General features: G+C 46.3%; 1 protein-coding gene across 1 annotated transcript; it reads left to right on the forward strand.

Annotated features, from left to right (window-relative positions):
* The first annotated feature begins 16,393 nt into the window (after nucleotides 1-16,393).
* Nucleotides 16,394-17,311, forward strand: LOC138267306 (olfactory receptor 5M5-like). Its single transcript, XM_069216163.1, has one exon. It carries the CDS (start codon nucleotides 16,394-16,396, stop codon nucleotides 17,309-17,311), a length of 918 nt encoding a protein of 305 aa, XP_069072264.1.
* The last annotated feature ends 1,353 nt before the right edge of the window (nucleotides 17,312-18,664 follow it).

An 18,664-nucleotide genomic window follows, 5' to 3' on the forward strand; every position in this document is an offset into this window, starting at 1 on the left:
GGATTTGGTGCATTCCCAGATTTACAAAGAGTTGCAAACCTGGGAATGCATCAGAATGGAACACCTCCCAGAAGGAGCAAGGAGAAATGTATTTATTTCACCTTGTTACTTCCTATGTGTGATGCATTCCACATCACATATAGTAAAAGGAAAATGCCTTTAGGGATTGTTTTTGTGCAGGAAGGTGTCCCTTCCTACACATAAAATCATGCTCATAACGCAGGCACCTTTGCATCATGGTGCATAGAAGCCTGCACGGGTTCTAGACAGCACACAGTGCACCTGTGCAAGGAGGCAGCAGGAATGCGCCATATCTTCGTAAATATGCCACATTTCTCATGTCTCGCTTTCAAGCAACACATCACTGCAAGTTGACTTGCTGTGCTGCGTTGTGTGAAATGTAAATAAATCTGCCCCTCAGTGTTTTTCCTGGCTGCTGGTTAAATAGCAGATTTTATATACAATTTCACCGGCAGCCTGGCCAAATAGCAAACAGATATCAATATTTAACCGGCTGCTGGCTGAATATAGAAATGATGTACTGTCTGGCTGGTGGCCTGGCCAACAGAGAAAAACGTCATTATTCACCTGGTGGCTTGGTAAATTGCAGACAGCATGCACAACTTGGCCAGTAGCTGTGCATATATGTGCTGAACTTCTGTATTTACCTGGCTGGAGTCTAAACAGCCCACATTTTGTGTTAATAGGCCTTCTGCTGATTTCAGTTGGTGCTTACATCAGGTAGACCTGCAAACAAGGAGTCAATATGATTGGCATCCATCTCGTTACGAAAGTTAGGGTCCTAATGTATTATTTAATTAGCAAAATGTGGTTGCAAATTGGACATATACTTTTTATGAATGTAATAGTGTTTTACATACCAGCCTGTGTATGAATTATTAGGTCGATTTACAAAATACCTAATTACAGGTCAGAATGACCTGCCTTATTAATATTCATTAAACTGGTGCCTAATTGCCACCCTCTCTGATTGGCTGTAATCACAGGGATGGTGGCCTGCAAGGGACAGCACACCACCATAACCCATGACTTCTTACCAAAATGGAAACGCTTTTTGAAGCAGTCTGCATTCCTTAAAGAACCAGTGCTGTTTTAAAAAAGCGTTCATATTTTGCAAAACATCTTCCCCCTGAGATTACCAACATGATTCTCAAATGGGAAAGGCTCCTAAGGAGGGGTCACTTCCCTTTGCAGACGGGTTACCTCCGCAACTCGAGGGTTTGTGGCAGTAAGTGCAGTCTTGAACTAATAACAAATTGCTTGCTGAATTGGAGGAGGCGGGGGCTCCTTTCAGGACCCGTCCTATTTATAACTCAGAAACAATCACAAAAGTCCTTTTATGAGTAACAAGAATTTTCCAACTCATAAAAGGTTTTTTCAAGTACTGAAAACCAATTTTGTGGTCACAAAGCCTGTGATTTTGTGACATGAGCCCTTTGGTGCTGATACTGGCCTAGATGCAAGCACTAACTTGACGCTAGGCGTGGGCAAGATGTTATTGCACCCGAGTAATCAGAGTAATTTTGCATTACTACTGCAATGCGAATTTACAGAAAATTAAACAATCTGACGAATCAGTCTAGAACTGCAACTTTGTGTCACAGTGACATAATGCTATCTGATATGTAGGTCGATGTTTACAAAACAAAAACAACTCCAAAGGGCCTCTTATGAAGTCACTGGCACAGTATAATTAACACCCTTCATTACACTCTCATGACGGAAGGAAGACAAACGCTGGGTCTTATTTAGAGTTTGGGGAATGAAGGTACCCTCTTCAGGAGGCCAGTACCTCCGCCATACTGAGGGACCCACACCTGCCAAATTTAGAGTTGTCAGCCGGCCCTGTGAGTTTGTTTTGATGAATAAAAACCAAATGACCCCCACACGATTGGAGTTTTCTTCCAGGGTGTTGGGGTCATTATTTAGTTTCCTGTCCATTACATCTAGGTTTTATTCAAAATAGGGGAGACATCGTGAAGTCTATACTCTGACAAACCCTGCTCTGTCGGGCCGCTGAGGAAGTATTCCGTCAAGGAGCCACGAGCAAAGGAAGCGGACTTTAATTAATTGTACTGAATGTCTTTGGTGTCATTGGAATATGAATTAATATTGCCAGTAAATCAGTGATAGACGTATAGGCATCAAAGAAACAGAAGAAAAGAAACTAATTGAGTTTTTGTATTCTTTGACTTTATTACAAATAATGTAAGCAATGAGGCACGGAGTAAAGAGAGACATTTACCTCTATTCTTGTGACTTCTGGATTAGTCCTTTCACAGTTCCACTTTTATACTGATTTTGTAGACAGGGGATGTGGCTCCCCTGGTAAGGTTTCAGAACTGATTTAGGGTGATTGTCATATCATTTTCTGGCTGCAGCTCACAAATAGCCTGTGTGGTAGGTGACGGCTCTCACAGCAGCAGCAATAGTGCTGGCTCCAAGAAGAAGTAACCAAACAAGGACACCATGAAGCGTGAGATCTCAGCACTTTGCTGTCTTTAACCATCATGAGCAGTCATCAGTCACAGACAAAAGGGCAACTCTGCTCAGAAACTTTGGGCCTGATTTAGAACTCGGCAGACAGGTTACTTTGTCACAACGGTGATGGATATACGGTCCGCTGAAATCTAAATGCCATAGTAGAAAATGTGATTTCGATTTTGGCAGACAGGATATCTGTCACCGTTGTGGTGGAGTAACCCGTCCGCCGAGTTCTAAATCAGGCCCTTAGTCATCTTTAACAACTGGAAGATCTGATCTACCCCTCACTCTCAATATCCACCCACTGTCATCACTCTGCAAGAACTAATCAGCTGCCCTTTGCTAAAAAGAACCTCACAGAATTTCTGTGGGTGCCCTGTTTTTTCATCCGTTCTCACTTCAATATCTGGTTCTCCACGCCATAGGGACGCAGTCAAAACACTTCCACTGTTGAGGGAAGCTGCATCTACTCTCCATCATGTCATGCAAAATGCTCCCATTGATCGATGCTGTTAGACTCTCACCACACATGGGGTCTTACTATGACACACTTGCTACATATGCGCTTTACATATGTGCACAAGGAATGTCAACTCAAAGGTTTGGGAGTTACAGAGAGTATTCTACCAGTCCTGGTTCGATGCCTCTTTACTGGATGTTCAAATGCTTCTGCCACACACAGATATATCCACCACCCTTCAACTAGCCCTTAGAGGTTACAGCCCACTCACCTGGAGCAGAACAAGCCGCTGCTAGCCTTGGTTCCCAGTTATATCAAAGCAGCCAGTCAGAGATATTTGTTACTCAGAATCTCTCTTTAGGCCATCTAAGATGATCTAACCGTCACCCCCTTTCATTCTCACACAGGGAACAGAATCAGATGTTTCACAAGGGATTGGTCATTTTGGGTATGTTTGTGGAGATGCAAAAAGATGATTCACAAAGCTCAACAGTCACAAGTATTAAAATGTAATAGACCTGGAATGAAAACACATAATTTAAAGACAGTTGGTAAAAGAAAACACAGTAGTCAAATAATCGCTTATAAATAGACCATGAAAGCACATTGAAATCTATCTGGGACACTCCAAAAGGTTCAGGAACAAGCAAGAATGTTCTAGAACAAGCCAGAATGTTCTGCAAACAGCCATGTAATGGTGGCAGCCATCTTTGATTTCAGGAGAGTATAAATACCACTCTTTTGGACCATACCATTTGCTTGGCAACCGGAGTTCCAGTGAAGACATCACCCAAGTTTCTCCTGCCTACCCGCTTACCTGTGCATCTGGGAAATCTTCTTCCTCCAAGTACTTTGCTGTTCCTGGAGAAAGTTCCTGGCCATCTGCAAGAGATCAGAGGCAAGCCAAAGCTTAATGTTTACCTCCTTCATGCGTGCATACAAGTCAGGAATTTGAGACAAAAGAACTGTGATCGAGCTTCAGTAAAATAACCTGGTGGACACAAATGTAATATATACGATTATTTAGAAGGTGCTTAATTATTAGTCGGTGAATTGCGCAATCTGCACTATATTGAGTGTAGATTGAGAGAGACAATGTAAATGATTGAAACTGTAAATCAAAAGCTGTAAAGGTTTTTTTTTAAAAACAACTAAATATTTGTTCTGTCTATTGTTCAGGTAGTCGCACACAGAGAGGCAGATGACAGACGAGCCTGAAGGGTGATACAAGGAAGCTGTCATACAGCCAGCGGTTGTCTATCTTCTTATTTTGTCCCATTCCCCTTGGTGTTCCTCCAGGATGAGTGCTGTGTACAACTCGCTTGGTAGAGCATCATGGGGTGTGGGAAGGACAAGCATCGTGCATCACTCCTGCAGGGCCGGCTATCACAGATTAGTCACTCTTCGTTCTGTTTGCCATACTCATTTGACACCCACCTCTCCCCCCCCCCCCCCGGTTTTTAGCAATTAATTATTTTTGATGCCTTCAGCCAACCGGGCTTCTCAAACCATCTCTGCCATTCGTGACAGACCACACTCCTTTTTGTCTACCACCTTAAGACCCCTCCGACAGGTTTCAGTCCCTCTGCCCCCAGATCCGCCCTTAAACCACTGTGTAGCATCAGGCAGCACCAGCTATCACCCAGAGATTAACATTCTTGGCTTTGTATTCCCTTTGTATGCTCTGATTTTTCAACAAATACTTACCAGTTGTTTACATGGGCTAAGAAGGCAGAGGTTTCCGGGGGTTGACAACATGAGAAGCATTTACAAAAGGGATGTCCTAATACATGTGGCATAGATTCACATAGAAGTTCTCTGCTCTGGGTCCTCTGTGCCTTCTGTTATTGGTCTTCCTCCTGGTCCTGTTCTGCGTCCTCCTTTCTGGTTTGTTTTGGTCCTCCTGATTCTCATCCTGGCACAACTAGTTCTGGTAACCGTGGAACTGGTTTACTGCATCTGACGCCCCTGGTTTTAGTCCTTCCTGACCCTCATCTTCCTGGCCCAGCTCCTGGCCCTTCTTTTCATTATCTCTTCCGGGGCTGCCTGATCCTGGTACTACTGATCCTCATCCTGATCCTGCTGGTCTGCTGGGTCCTTCTCCACCTAACCCTGGCTCCTGATTCTCCTAGATCTGGCACTCCTAGTCTCCCCGATTTGGGTCATTCTGATTCTCCTTGTTCTGGTCCTTGTCTTCATGATCTACCTAGTAGTGCGACCACAGGGCCTGGCCCTTATTAGGTTCTCTTGGACAGAGCCGGTTCATTTTGGTCCTGTCTGGTCCCATTGGTCCCTGTGGCTCTGGTTGTCTGGCTCCCCTGATCCTCACAGCCTGGTCCTGATACACCTGGTCCTCCTGCTCCACTTAGTGTTTCAGGTACCGGTCCTATTGTTTGTGATCCCTCTGATCCTACTAGCCCTCTTCGTGGTCTTGCTTATTCCGATCCTTTCAGCCCATCTAATCCTCTCCAATCTGGTACCTGGTCTTAATGGCCCTGGTCCCCTCTGTCCACATGACCTCTTGTGTCCTGGTCCTTACAGGCATTACCTTCTTAGCGTCTGTCTTCCTGATTCGGATGATCCTGGTCCTCCTGCCCTGTGCCTTGTCCTCATGAGCCTTCTGGCACTGCACCCAATGAACTGGGCCCTCTTGGTCCTGGTTCTGTTTGTCTGGGTCCTTTTGAGTCTCTTCCTTTTGGTTTTGGTCCTCTTGGACAAACAGTCCAGTCCCCTTATTCTTCTAGGCTCTGGCTGTTCTGGTCTTCCTTATCTTTGTCACCCTGGTCCTGCTACCCCAGGTTCTGGTCTTTCTGCTCCATGTGGTACTCTAGCCCCTGATCCTACGGCATTCTTAGGCCTGTTCCTGGTCCTCTTAGCGCTGACCCTTTTAGTTCTTCTTGCTCTGGCCCTGGTCCTCCTGGTATCCTTGGTACTGCCCCCCTTATCTTCCTTGCTTATTCTGGCCACTAGTCTTACTGGCCATAATGCTCATCTTCCTAGTCTTCCAGGAACTGATCCGCCTGCTCTTTGTCCTTGTGTTTCTACACCAGCTGATCATGCTCCTCCTTGCTCTGGTCGTCCTCGGCCTGGCAATCCTGTTCTTTATCTTCCTGGTCATCTTCTTCCTAACCCTGTGGCCTGGATCTTCAGGGTGTAGTCATCCTAGTCCTATTGTCCCTAATCCTCCTTTTCCTCTTCGCCCTCGTGCACCTGGTCCCGGTACTCAAGTTCCTTATCCTCTTTGCCCTGATCTTCCTGGTCCCCCTAGTCCTTTTCTTTTGTGGTCCTCTTAGTACTTTTCCTGGCTTTGGCCGTCCCTGGTATTCTCTCGCTTACACTCCTGACCATAGTGTGATATTTGATTTTTCATAATCCTTGTCCTTCTCGAGATTATGGGGGTCATTATGACGCCGGAGGCCGGAGCCAATGTGGAGGTAGTACCGCCAAAAGGATGGCGGTACTTACCGCCACTTTATGGCATTGGCGGGTTGGCTAAAGCCAACCCACCAATGTACCACTCCGACCGCCATGGCAGTAGCAGCCGCCGGGCTTGAGATGAGAACCTCCAGCCCGGCGGCCGCCATTGAGCCGCCGTCTGTATTATGTCCCTGCCTACTGCAATGGTTTTCGTGGCGTTCGTAACACCACGAAAACCATGGCAGTAGGCCCTATCAGTGACAGGGAATTCCTTCCCTGTCACTGATAGGAGCCCCCTAACCCCAACACTCCCCAGACGGCCCCCACACCCCCCTACATCCACGCCTCCACACACTCATCCACACATACATACACGCATGCATACATTCGTTCACACACACATCGGCACACACATCAAAACATACATGCAGACATGCATTCACATTTCCATACATACACGCACTCACACACATTCATACACGCACTCACACACATTCATACATGCACGATGCACGCAAACAACACTCAATCATGCACACACTCATACATTCATGCACACACCCCCACACACATACAACACCTCCCGCCCCCCTCCCCTGCCGGAAACCCGACTTAACTGAATCCAGGGGGTCTTCTGGCAGGGGACGGGACGGGGCGCTGCTACCGCCAGCAGCGCCCGCCAGCAGAGCACCGCCAGTCTGGATTATTTTACATAATACGGCTGGCAGCGGTCTACTGGTGTGGCGCTGCTGGTGCCAGCAGCGCCACCTTACCGCCATCTGCCAGTATGGCCACAGACGGATTTCCGCCCTTCCTGTGGCGGAAATCCGGCTAGGGTCATATTATGGCAGACAGATAGTAGTCACGGCGACAGTCTTTTGGCGGCCGTCACCCCGGCAGTAGGCGTTTTTTACCACCATTTTCAAAATGAGGGCATATGTGTCCACTGGCCCTGATCTCATAGTCCTGGTCCCTATAGCTTGGCTTCTCCTGGGTCTAGTTCTCACAGACCTGATTAACCAATCATGCTAGCCTTGGTCTCCTTGATCCTGATCATCCTGGTCCTTCTTGTCGTGGTTTTTTGCACCTATTTATAATGAATGTTGTGTAGTACAGAACATGAGATAGGAAAAAAGACTGTGGAACAATGAAAGCATTTATGGTCAATTTGTCAATCAGGATTGTAGCGCAAGTGATTGAGAGGAAGGATAAAGGAATACAGGTGTGTTGATTGTGAATCTATTGGTTATTAGGGGTGGGCAGTGAGCTACGCTTAGCTGGTAAAGTTAACAGAGTTTTTGACACTCCACTTAGAGCACGGAGTTCAGACAAAAACTCCCCTAGCACCGGCAGTGGAGCAGAGCTCACCTCGTGCGCACTGCAGCCTAGTTATGGGCCACACAGCTCAAGCGTAGACAATCTGGTCTTCCGATGTGTGGCCAATAACTGGGGTGCAGTGCACACTCAGTGCAAAGAAGACATTGGTGGCAGCCAGGTGTTGTTGCAGAGCTGCTGCTGAGGGGCTGCACCAGCACCGGATCCAGGTCTCCGCTCCTTTCACTGTCCTCAGCAGCCTAGGAGGTGGGAACAGAGGGAGGCAGATAGCCAGGCCGCTGGCAACGGGGACCCAGGTAAGTCCTCATTTTGCTTTCTCTTATATGTGCACAAGGGGGCCAGCACTGGGCATGGACAGTATTTGCACGAGGGGGGGTCTGTGTGCTTACAAAAAAGGAAACTTGCAGTCAGAGCTCCACTTGAAAAGAACCTGTCTCCCCAGAGTCCCTGGGATAGGAAGTGGTGTTATAGGGTATAATGCTGAGGCCAGCAGGGAGAGCTGGAGACCGGGCGAGCAGCATCAGCTGCTGAGTGGTAGTCCTGCAGCCACCACCAGATAGGGATGTAGCTTGAGGGAGCGCATTAGAGCCCAGTGGCAAGTAACGCTAGGCACTTTGTGAAAATACCAGGCTGCTAGTAGTGAGATGGTTTGCTGCTGCTAGTGCTGTGCCCTAATGAAAGGGTGGTCTGAGGCTGAGTGTAAGTGCAGAGGAAGCGATTGTAAGGCTGATGTAAGACAGACTGTGTGCTTGGCCCTTCAAAGCAATTTTGTGAAGGATGGCAGTTGGTGAAGGAAGTGGGCAGATGTGGCTCCAGCCGGTGGGCTGTGTCAGCAAAAGAGGCCTGAAACTGTAGCCTCATTGGCTAATATGGGGCTCTATGGGGTACAGTGGCCAATGGGGATCAGCTGCGGCAGTGACGGTGTACACCACCGCAGATGTGACCTCCATTTTCTAAATCCTCACTTGATTCCTGACTTTCCACAGGACAACACCTACACTGCGGGTGCTGCTGTGACCTATGTCCATATCCTGCCATGGCCCATGTGACTGGGAAAAGAGCCCCTGCCTTCACTTCTGAGGAGCTGGAGCGATTGGTGGATGGGGTCTTACCCCAATATGGACAACTGTATGGGCCTCCAGACCAACAGGTGAGTACACCTTGGGCACGATGCATGTGACAAGGTTGCATGGAGATGTGTGTGTGTAAGCATCCTGTCATTTGGGGGGGTGGTATGTCTGGTGGTAGTGTACATGGTGGGAGATAAATGATGTGTGTGCCAGTGGTGCTGGAAATGGGATTTGTGGGCCATATGTGTGACAGGTTGGACTGTATGTGTAATAGTGTCCTCCTGTGTGTGTTTCCTCTGCAGGTCAGTGCCCATCAGAAGAAGGGATTGTGACGTGCCATCACCAAGGACATGCGGACCCTGGGGGTCTACAGCAGGCAGAGCACCCACTGTAGGAAAATGTGGGAGGACCAGAGACGCTGGGCCTGGAAGACCGCGGAGGCCCAGCTGGGGATGGCCTTTCAACGAGAGCAGGGTTCCCATCGGGACCTGACACCCCTGATGGCCCGCATACTGGCTTAGTGACTCCCAGGAGGGGTGCAGTTAGTGGTGGTTGGCTCACATCTTGCTTTGGTACTTAGCCAATGGAATGCCAGTGCGATGCATGGTGCTCAATCCTGATCCCTGTGTGTGACGGTAATGTGTATGCCATCTGTGGTGTTAGTGCTGTAATTGACCCAGGGCTCCCTTTCTCTCTGGCCCCTTTTTTCTTCTGTCATCCTGTCCATGTATGCATTAGCATCATCTGGCGGAGGAGCAGGGGCACTTTTGACAGAAGGAGCTGCATCCCACAGGACCCAGGAGGCAGAGTCCACTGATGCCCAGGGAACCAGTGGGACGGAGGGCGAGGGGAACACCACGGCGGAGACAGGAGGTGACAACACTGACTCTGATTCCTCATCCGATGGAAGCTCCCTGGTGGTGGCGGACACCTCTGGGATCACCCCGGCTACAGGTCCAGCCACCACCCCTGTACCAGCACCAGCCTCCCAGTAGCCCCTCACTGAGTTGCCTGTGCCCATTCACCCAGGAGGGTGGGCATATCCTTCACCCCAGGCACCTCAGACCCTGCCCCAGTCAGCCCTGCTGCCCTCAGTGAAGAGGAAATTGACCTCCTGAGGTCCATCTCTGTAGGGCAGTCAACGATTGTGAATGCCATCCAGGGGCTGGCATCCCCAATGCAGCAATGTAATGCATTCCTGGAGGGCATTCACGGTGAATTGGCGGGCCAACAGAGATCGTTCCAGGCTCTGGCCTCCTCTCTGATGGCAGCCATTGTCCCTGTTCCTACTGTCCCCACTCCAACTACCACTTCCCAGTCCCAGTCTCTCAACCCCAAACCATCCCATGCACACATACAGACAAGCATGCACACAAAACATCACACAAGAGTAGGGCAGCACACTTCAGGCCACAAGCACTCACACATACAGACAGTTGCATTCACAACAACATCCCCTGCATCCACAGTCTCCCCCTCCTTCTCCTCCCCCTCCCTCAAAGTCACATCCGCACTCATCCCTGTATCCACTGCATCAACAGCCACCACCACATCACCACACCAAGCAGCACACACACCTCACTTGCAGACACCTCCACAACATCCATCCACTCGCCCCCTGTGTCCTCTCCCACCCTGTCACCTCCCTCTTAAGAAACACTAACGCACACACTCAGACTCCCAACAGCCATCCACCTCACATCAGAACACTGCCCATGCACCTGACTCAAGTCCAGCAGACATACACCTCCAACAACCACTCCCTCACCTCCACTCCCATCCCTCCTACCTCATCCCACCCCACCGTCCCTAAGAAGCTTTTCCTTGCCCAACTTGACCTCTTCCCTCTCAATCCACCCCCCCACCCCCTCAGCCGTCCCGTAAGAGCAGGGGCACAACGACCCAGCCCAGCGCTTCAGCCAAACAGTCCACAGGGACAGTGGAGACACCTCCTAGTCGTGGACGCAAGAAAGGGAAGGATCCCACTCCATCACCCAAGAGAGGGAAGAATGCCACTCCGCCACCCAAGAGAGGGAAGGATCCCACTCCACCACCAAAGAGAGGGAAGGATCCAACTCCACCAACTAAGAGAGGCAAGAGGCCCCCTCCAACAGCAGTAGGCAAGGAGCCCTCACTTCCAGCAGAGGCTGGCAGGATTTACCCTCCAACAGCAGCGGGCAAGGAGCCATCACCTCCATCCGAGGCTGGCAGGGTTTCCCCTCCAACAGCAGGGGCAAGGAGCCCTCACCTTCAGCAAAGGCTGGCAGGGTTTCCCCTCCAACAACAGTGGGCAAGGAGTCCTCACATCCAGCTAGGACACAGCAGCCCTCACCTACAGCTTGGACACAGCAGCCATCACCTCCAGCAGAGGGCATGTAGGCCACCCTCCAGGGACTGTTGTACAAGGAGTCCCCCTCCAGAATCAGTGGGCAAGTTCCCCACCTCAGAGACTCTGACCTTGCACTCCCCAGCAAAGGGAAATGGGCATGAGGCCCCTCCAGAACCAGTGGGCAAGTTTCCCACTTCAGCTGAGGTGCCCCCAATCCCCCTTCCCCCTGAGGTGCCTGGCCACTTCCTGCACAGTGTAGTGCAGATTTGGTCAGGGAACAAGTTGGTGCTTGGACTGTGGTCATGTGTGACTTTTGGACTGCCCATTGGCCCTTTCTGAATATTTACTCAAATTTCTCTTATCACATGGACAATATGGTGGCTGTAGGCATCAAATTACACTATCAGTTATGGTTAATGTTGTCCTTGCATTATTATGACGTGTGTGCTGTGAGATTGGTTTTCCTCTGCAGCTGGTTGTGTGTCTGGTGTGTGTGTGGATGGTGTGTGTTGTGCTTGTGTGTGTCACTCTCCTTTTCCTCCCTCCCTCCCTTGTGTGCTAGGCGGCTGTACTTACCATTGTCTTCTTCGTCGGCGGTGGTGTGCCAGGTGGAGCATGGCATAGAGCATCGGCAAGACTTGAAGTTCCAGTTCCATGGTGGCGTTGATCTTCTCTGTGTCTCTGATGGTGAGTCTTTTGTCTTCTGTGTTCTGTTTCTGCCAGGCTTTTGATGGCATTGGTAACCGCCCCGGAAATCGTGGCGGTTTGCTATGTCATAATATGGTGGACGGTACCTTGTCTTCTGCCTGGCTGTTGATGGCTACTGCCGTGGTCAGTTTTGTTAACACCCTGGCAGTTGGTGTGGTACATTGGCTGTCTATGGGAGTTTTCACCGCCATGGTCATAATTTGGCAGTAATTTCCGCCAGTCTGTTTGCAGTGTTACTGCCACTTTAACAGTCACCGCCATTGTCATAATGACCACCTTAATCATTTATTGAACTGAAATATTGAAAAATGAAAGAGAAATATATGAATATACATTGAATTGAACAGTGTAAAAAATCAATATTCAAGTTTAGTCATTTGTTACAAAAGAAGGGTACATTTTAGGCAATATCTGTCCAACAGATGTCCAGAGTCTGGTAATGTGCAATAGTGTGTGGCACATGTGAGCTAATTCACCCTTGTATGTGCTACTCTCATTAACCAATCATCTATTCCTTTCCCTTGTATGTTTTTTTGATAATTGGTTAATAAATGTGCTAGAAGTGGGATACACATCTACGTTTCAGTCTCAAGTTTAATCAATAAGGGAGACCATCTTCAGGACAGTATGCATAGGGCTAGGAAAGCTGACTGCATAAGTTACGGGTGTTCGGAAAAATCACTTGTAGATGAGGAATATCTGAGACATTCAATTGACAAGGCATCAAAACATGGAGGAAAAATATTTGGGCTTATAACAGGGATGAATTGATGTATAATAGTCCACACGAGTGGTTAAAGACATTCCAATCACGAAATAAAAAGAACAAATCTTTTATAAGTTGGCCATGGCAACAAGCATAGGTCTGCCCTTACGGGCATCAGTTTTAACTCATCTTGTCAGAAGCCCTGCTGCATGGCATCTTTAAGGAAGAATTTAAAGTGGCGTTGAATACTTTAAACTTAATGTCGGTTCTGAGGGGGACTTCAAGGCTTATATCAGTGATGGCTTCAAATCTCAGTAAGCAGAAGTCCTAAGGTCATTGTTGTCCCTCCCCAAAGAGCTGGAAGGTGACATTCGGCACTGCATCTGGTGAAATGACCCATGGCAAAGACAACGCAAAGGAGATCTCATGTTCTAATGTAAGAGATTTCAGTCTCACATGGAATGAATTGAGATGCTAAGATTGACTGAGCGATAATGATGAGATCACACTAAACATTGCAGACAGGGGGGATATAATTGTTAACACGGATACAGAATATTATGACAAAGTAGTATGAGAACATGTACGAGAAATAGACATGTCAGCCACTAGAAACATACCTAGAGAGGACTTTTAAAAGGATATTTATACACAACTAGAAATGACTAGGGAACGTGGATAAATGTAAAAAAACACACAATTATTTCATTTTAATAATCATCCAATAATGTCAGTCTGTATATGTTACCTAAAATCCCAAAAGGTAAACAAATTATATCTTCAGTTGGATCAATCCAAGAGCCACTGGGCAGTAAATAGATGCTTCCTTACAACAAACTGCACAAGAAGCTTCCTCGTGCATGCATGTCATGACACATTTATTGCAAGGCTTAAATGAAACCATCTTGGGGGAGTCTGAGGAAATTTGGATGTGTATTTTAGAGGTAGCTGGACCCTACACCTCAATTCCACAAGAGGAGGGTCTGAAAATAATAGAATATTTCTTACTAAGAAATAGCATGTGTAAGCAAATTACATTTTTTTATTGAGCTAATACGCTACATCCTGTACCATAATGATTTTCATGCATTAGGGGAATGCTACTTAAAAGTGATTTGTAGTCGAATGGGCTCGTTCTTGGATGTCATTGCATGATCCAAACATTTTTTCAGGGTCTGGCAGGGATCATGGTGTTTGTTAGAACAAAATATTATCAGTCTGAATATACAGCATGAAAGAATCAAATTCACAATAAACATCAAAGCAACTTCACTACAATACCCGGATGTGGAGGTAACCTTAACAAGCCATGCTTTCTGTACTACTTTTCACACCAAAATTACTTTTAGGAATAATTTACTATTTACTTACATTCATCACCCTAAGGTTTTAATTGAAAACTTGACCTATATTCATTCACAAAGGGTCAGACAAACTGTGTTGCACAGTATCAATTTAAGGGTGTTTGGGGCCAGGGCAAAACATACTTATTGGCCCCTGTTTGGAACAAATTTGAATATTATTACCCATTTTCTGCCCATTCCAGCCTGTGTGATCCCTGCTAATGAACTTTCCGAAACTGGGTCACACAAAAATGGTTCAGATTTGTCCTTCCAGGGGTCCCACACATCCTTTGGATGACAATGGCGAACAGATTCAGAGTCAGAGGTGGCAAGAGGGGAGGAGAGAGGCTCGGATATAGCAATGGAGGCCAGATAGACAGAAAGTTCACTTTCTGCTTGGAAGGAAGGGGCCCTGGGCAGTTGTCCACTTTCTCTGTGCCTCAAAACATCTCTGGGGTTGCATCCAGTGGAGTAAAATAATCAGGAGGACAATAGCTTGTCTAAGGTTATGAGAGTTTGCAAAACAAACACACTCAAGAGAGCATGTGAATGGGTGGCGAGGTCTGCAAAGGAAGACCTGCTAAGGGACAAACCTTTCAAAACAGAGAGTAGCAGTGCTGTTTTTCCAAACAAAGTCCTACATTTAAAGGTATCATACTGAAACAGTGGGCACTAACTCAGAATGATTCAGAAATTAGGATTTTTTTCCCAAAAACTCAGTGGTGCTACATTCTTGAAGCTGTAACATAGGAGGAATGATTATGTGTGTAAAGAAGAACTGAAGATCCAATAATGGAGGTCCCCAAAATGTTGGTATGAAAACTATGTATATTGTGGAAACATCATCAAAGCTTCATGCATTTATCACCCAACAATATATATCATCCATCTTTGTATGTGTGTGCATGTGTGCACATTTAGATGTGGGTCTTTTGTTTGGCATTGTGTTGTAACTGACAAACAGTGTTGCTCCCTGGAAGCCAACCCCACTGTTAAGGACCCACAAAAGTATAGGTTACTCCCCATCATACAAAGTTAATCTCTGGCACAATTGTGCCAGTTCCTGTGTTAAAGTGGGTCTGGTATAATGACTGTCATCCTTAACATGATTTTGGGTCATTCTTGGTCTAGTTTCCATACTGGCATACCTCCTTGACATCCTGTGACATGACTGGTTTGAATCTGGCCATCCCAGACATTACAGTATCTACCCTGGCATAATAATGGGCATAACTGATGTTTTGTGAGCATCAGGGTCGCTTTTAAGGTGGTGCAGCCGGTGCGACCTCACCAAGTGCTGACCGGGAAGGGGGGCGCCCGCTATGTTTAGCAATAACTTATGAAACTTGCGATTTAAAAGCACCTGCTGAAAAGTTCCTTGTGAGTCAAGCCTTCAGGAAAGAATTAAAATGACAAGATACCGCTTGTGATTAATGTTCCTGCTAGAGAGAGAGATCAGAGTTTTGTCCAGCGGCAGCTTTGACTCACTATAAAGTAGCGTAGAGGGTTAATATGCCTGCTGTAAAGAATAGATCTATGTTTTTTTGTGGATAGCTGAGTGGATTAGTAAATCCAGCCTTCACGAGCACTTTAAAACAAATGAAATGCATGTGAGATAGGCTACGACGAGATGAGGGGCACTTTTGCCAAGTGGTAGTGAAGGAATCCGAGGAGGTTGTCTTGGGGTTGTGGGGCGCTACATCTGGCGCCACTGGTGAGCATCCTGGGCCTTATTGCGTCCAGTCCTGGCACAGTGGTGCCTCCGGTGTAATGGTGAGCATCACTTGCATCTTATACGTACCCTTGCCGGGATACTGAGCATCCATTCATGGGACCATAACCCCTGGACATTGAAACATAGTCAGTCCTTAGGAAGCAGTTGTACACTTGAGTACTTGATGAAAATTACAAAGTGGTGCTTGGGGACGCATATCTATTAAAAATGAACACTTGTTTTTAGCAAGCAAAAAACTATGTTCAAGAAAATACATTTGGGAAATTTTGTTTGTTAGCCCAAAATGGAAGAGGTATTAGATAGAGGAATATGTTTTATTTTCAGAAATTGACATGTTGTTGAAGACAAAATGGTTTTATTTCCAAAACCAATTTAAAGCTCATAACTGAACAGCAGTTCCAGCTGGGTAGACTCTTTGCTGTGGTGATGTGCTTTGTGTCGGGTAGGATGTGCGCTTTGGTTGTTGTTTCATTGCTCACGTGGATGCTTTCCATATTGCTAACACTTTCCTGGACATTTCAGCTGCTAGCTCCACCTGCAGGTCTGGGCACAGTGATAACGTGTTTGCAGCTCAAGATGATTTTCCTTGACCAAAGAGTCTCTCATCATAGAAAATGTTGCAGAGCCCTGAACTCAGTCTTGTTAAAAGCGTATAATGATATTCATGATGAAAAAATGTAAATAGTACTAATTATGCAGCACAATTTTTGTTTGTAGTAATTAAATTAAACTAATGCAGTAACTATCACAAGTCTTCCTCCCAGGTTGCGATAGATTTTGAAGATATGGAAAATAGAACCATATGGACAAACTTCATTCTGCTTGGACTCACAGATCGCCCAGAACTGCAGACTCCTATTTTTGTGTTGTTCCTTCTGATATATGCTGTCACTTTATTGGGCAACATCGGAATGCTTCTCACCATCGTTATGAGCTCTACGCTTCACACACCCATGTATTTTTTTCTTGCAAATTTGTCCTTTGTTGATCTTGGGTATTCCTCTTGTGTTGTCCCTAAAATGCTAGTGAACTTTGTCACAGGAAGTCAATCCATTTATCTAATCAGTTGTGCAATGCAGTTTTATTTTTTTGCTGCATTTGTGATTTCTGAATTTTACATTCTGATGCTCATGGCATTTGATCGATACATGGCAATATGTCATCCGTTACACTATACTCAAAGGATGTCACATAGGTTTTGTGTTCTGCTGGTGGGCCTAACTTATGTTTATGGCTTCACAGATGGTATGACGCAGACCGTGCTGACGTTTCGTCTGTCATACTGTGGATCACGTGAAATCCATGGATTCTTCTGTGCCGACCCACCGCTATTAAAGCTCTCCTGCAGTGACCTCAGGATAAAACAAACAGTGCTCCTCATGTCCTCTGGCTTTAATCTCTCCATCACTTCTCTGGCCATATTTGTGTCCTACGTGTTCATCATCTCAGCCATTCTACGGATTCGATCCGCAGATGCGAGGCGTAAAACCTTCTCCACTTGTTCTTCACACCTAATGTCTGTCACTATTTTCTACGGGACCCTATTTTTCATGTATCTACGTCCCAATTCTCAGCAGTCAGTGGATCAGGATAAAGTAGTCACAGTGTTTTATTCGGCTGTTATACCCATGTTGAACCCCCTCATTTATGGGATGAGGAATCGGGAAGTGAAAGAGGCCCTTAAAAAGGGAATTCACTTATGAGAGTTCCCTTTCATACCTTATCCATTTATTTAGTCACATACTGTTTTGAAAAACTAGCAGCCATTCTGAGTAATCACATTCATATTTATGAAACTGGCATGGATCCATGAATCTTCCAAACCCTCCCTTGCTTACCCAACTGATATATCAGGAAACAGCTGGGTAAACAAGCATTTGTGATTATAAGTGAAGTTGGCCCTACTGGAGGACATTTATTGTGGATCCATGTTGTTTAAAAATTTACTCACCCTCTCACGATGGGGCCTACTTATTGATGGCTCAGGTTGTTTGAGTTCTTCACCAGACCAAAGCTGCCAGTGAATGCTTACTGTGAACATCTGGAAGTGTTCTACATTTGCAGCGTTTGTCAGACAGATGTGGATGTAAATTATTTGCTTCTAATCTGTGTGTGTTATCCATGCACTGCTTTTTATTTGCCTACAAATACAGTGCCTTACGTTGTCATTTTTGTATAAATGCAGTGATCTGTGAGTACACTTAACTGTTAATTTTCTGGTTGCTGTACTAATAATTTGTATTTTAATGTATGTTGGACTGTTTTTCTCTAATCTGGCTCTGGAAGGTTGATAGTAAAGGGGAGCAGTCAGTTATATAGCCATTAAGAGGCACCACTTCTAATGTGACACCCAAGTCCAGAAGACAATTTTAGCCAAAAAGGCTTGACATGCTGGGATGCTGAAGCCTACATGAAGCACAAATCCAAGTTCCAGATGGCGGAGAGCACTTGGCTCTCCACTGTAGGACATGGGTAGAAGATGCTATGTATGGCATAGGAAAAGTAGTCTGCAGTCACGTATCAGGATTATCTCTGACAGACTTCACTATTTTCCTTGAAAGGCAGTAGGACAGAAGAATAGTCGCTGCAAGCACGCATCTCATGATAATGGCCTATAAATCTGCCCGAAGGTTAGGCCCATCACAGGTTTGCGTCAAACTTTTGGCAGTACTGGTTCTAATCCAGGTACGTGTGAAGCCGGTGACTCTGAAAGAGCAGTTGTGCTGACTAGTCTGATGCCAGAATCACTTGTGCAAGGCTACCTGTGAGGAGGCAAGGTTGGCCATATGCTAGTCTTGTATCTCAAAGGATGATTGAGTTGAGGCACAGTTAGCCACAACTCAAGTACACCCCACATCAATGATTTCCAATCAGTGACGAATATTAGGAAAACAATATGTTTTACAATTTAAAATAACTGAACTTGAAATACAGAGCTTATACCACCTTTCAGAGAACAAAGTCACCTGGAGACCCTTGTGTCAAGTTACTTGCTAAAGTTAATTAAAATACAAGTCTAATGACAATTTGTTGATTTTACAACCCAGGCTATGGAA

Source organism: Pleurodeles waltl, chromosome 12, assembly GCF_031143425.1.
Source record: "Pleurodeles waltl isolate 20211129_DDA chromosome 12, aPleWal1.hap1.20221129, whole genome shotgun sequence".
Classification (NCBI taxonomy): Eukaryota; Metazoa; Chordata; class Amphibia; order Caudata; family Salamandridae; genus Pleurodeles; species Pleurodeles waltl.

What these genes read in the sequence shown, in the direction of transcription:
- LOC138267306 (XM_069216163.1), top strand. Translation starts at nt 16,394, where the DNA reads ATGGAAAATAGAACCATATGGACAAACTTCATTCTGCTTGGACTCACA.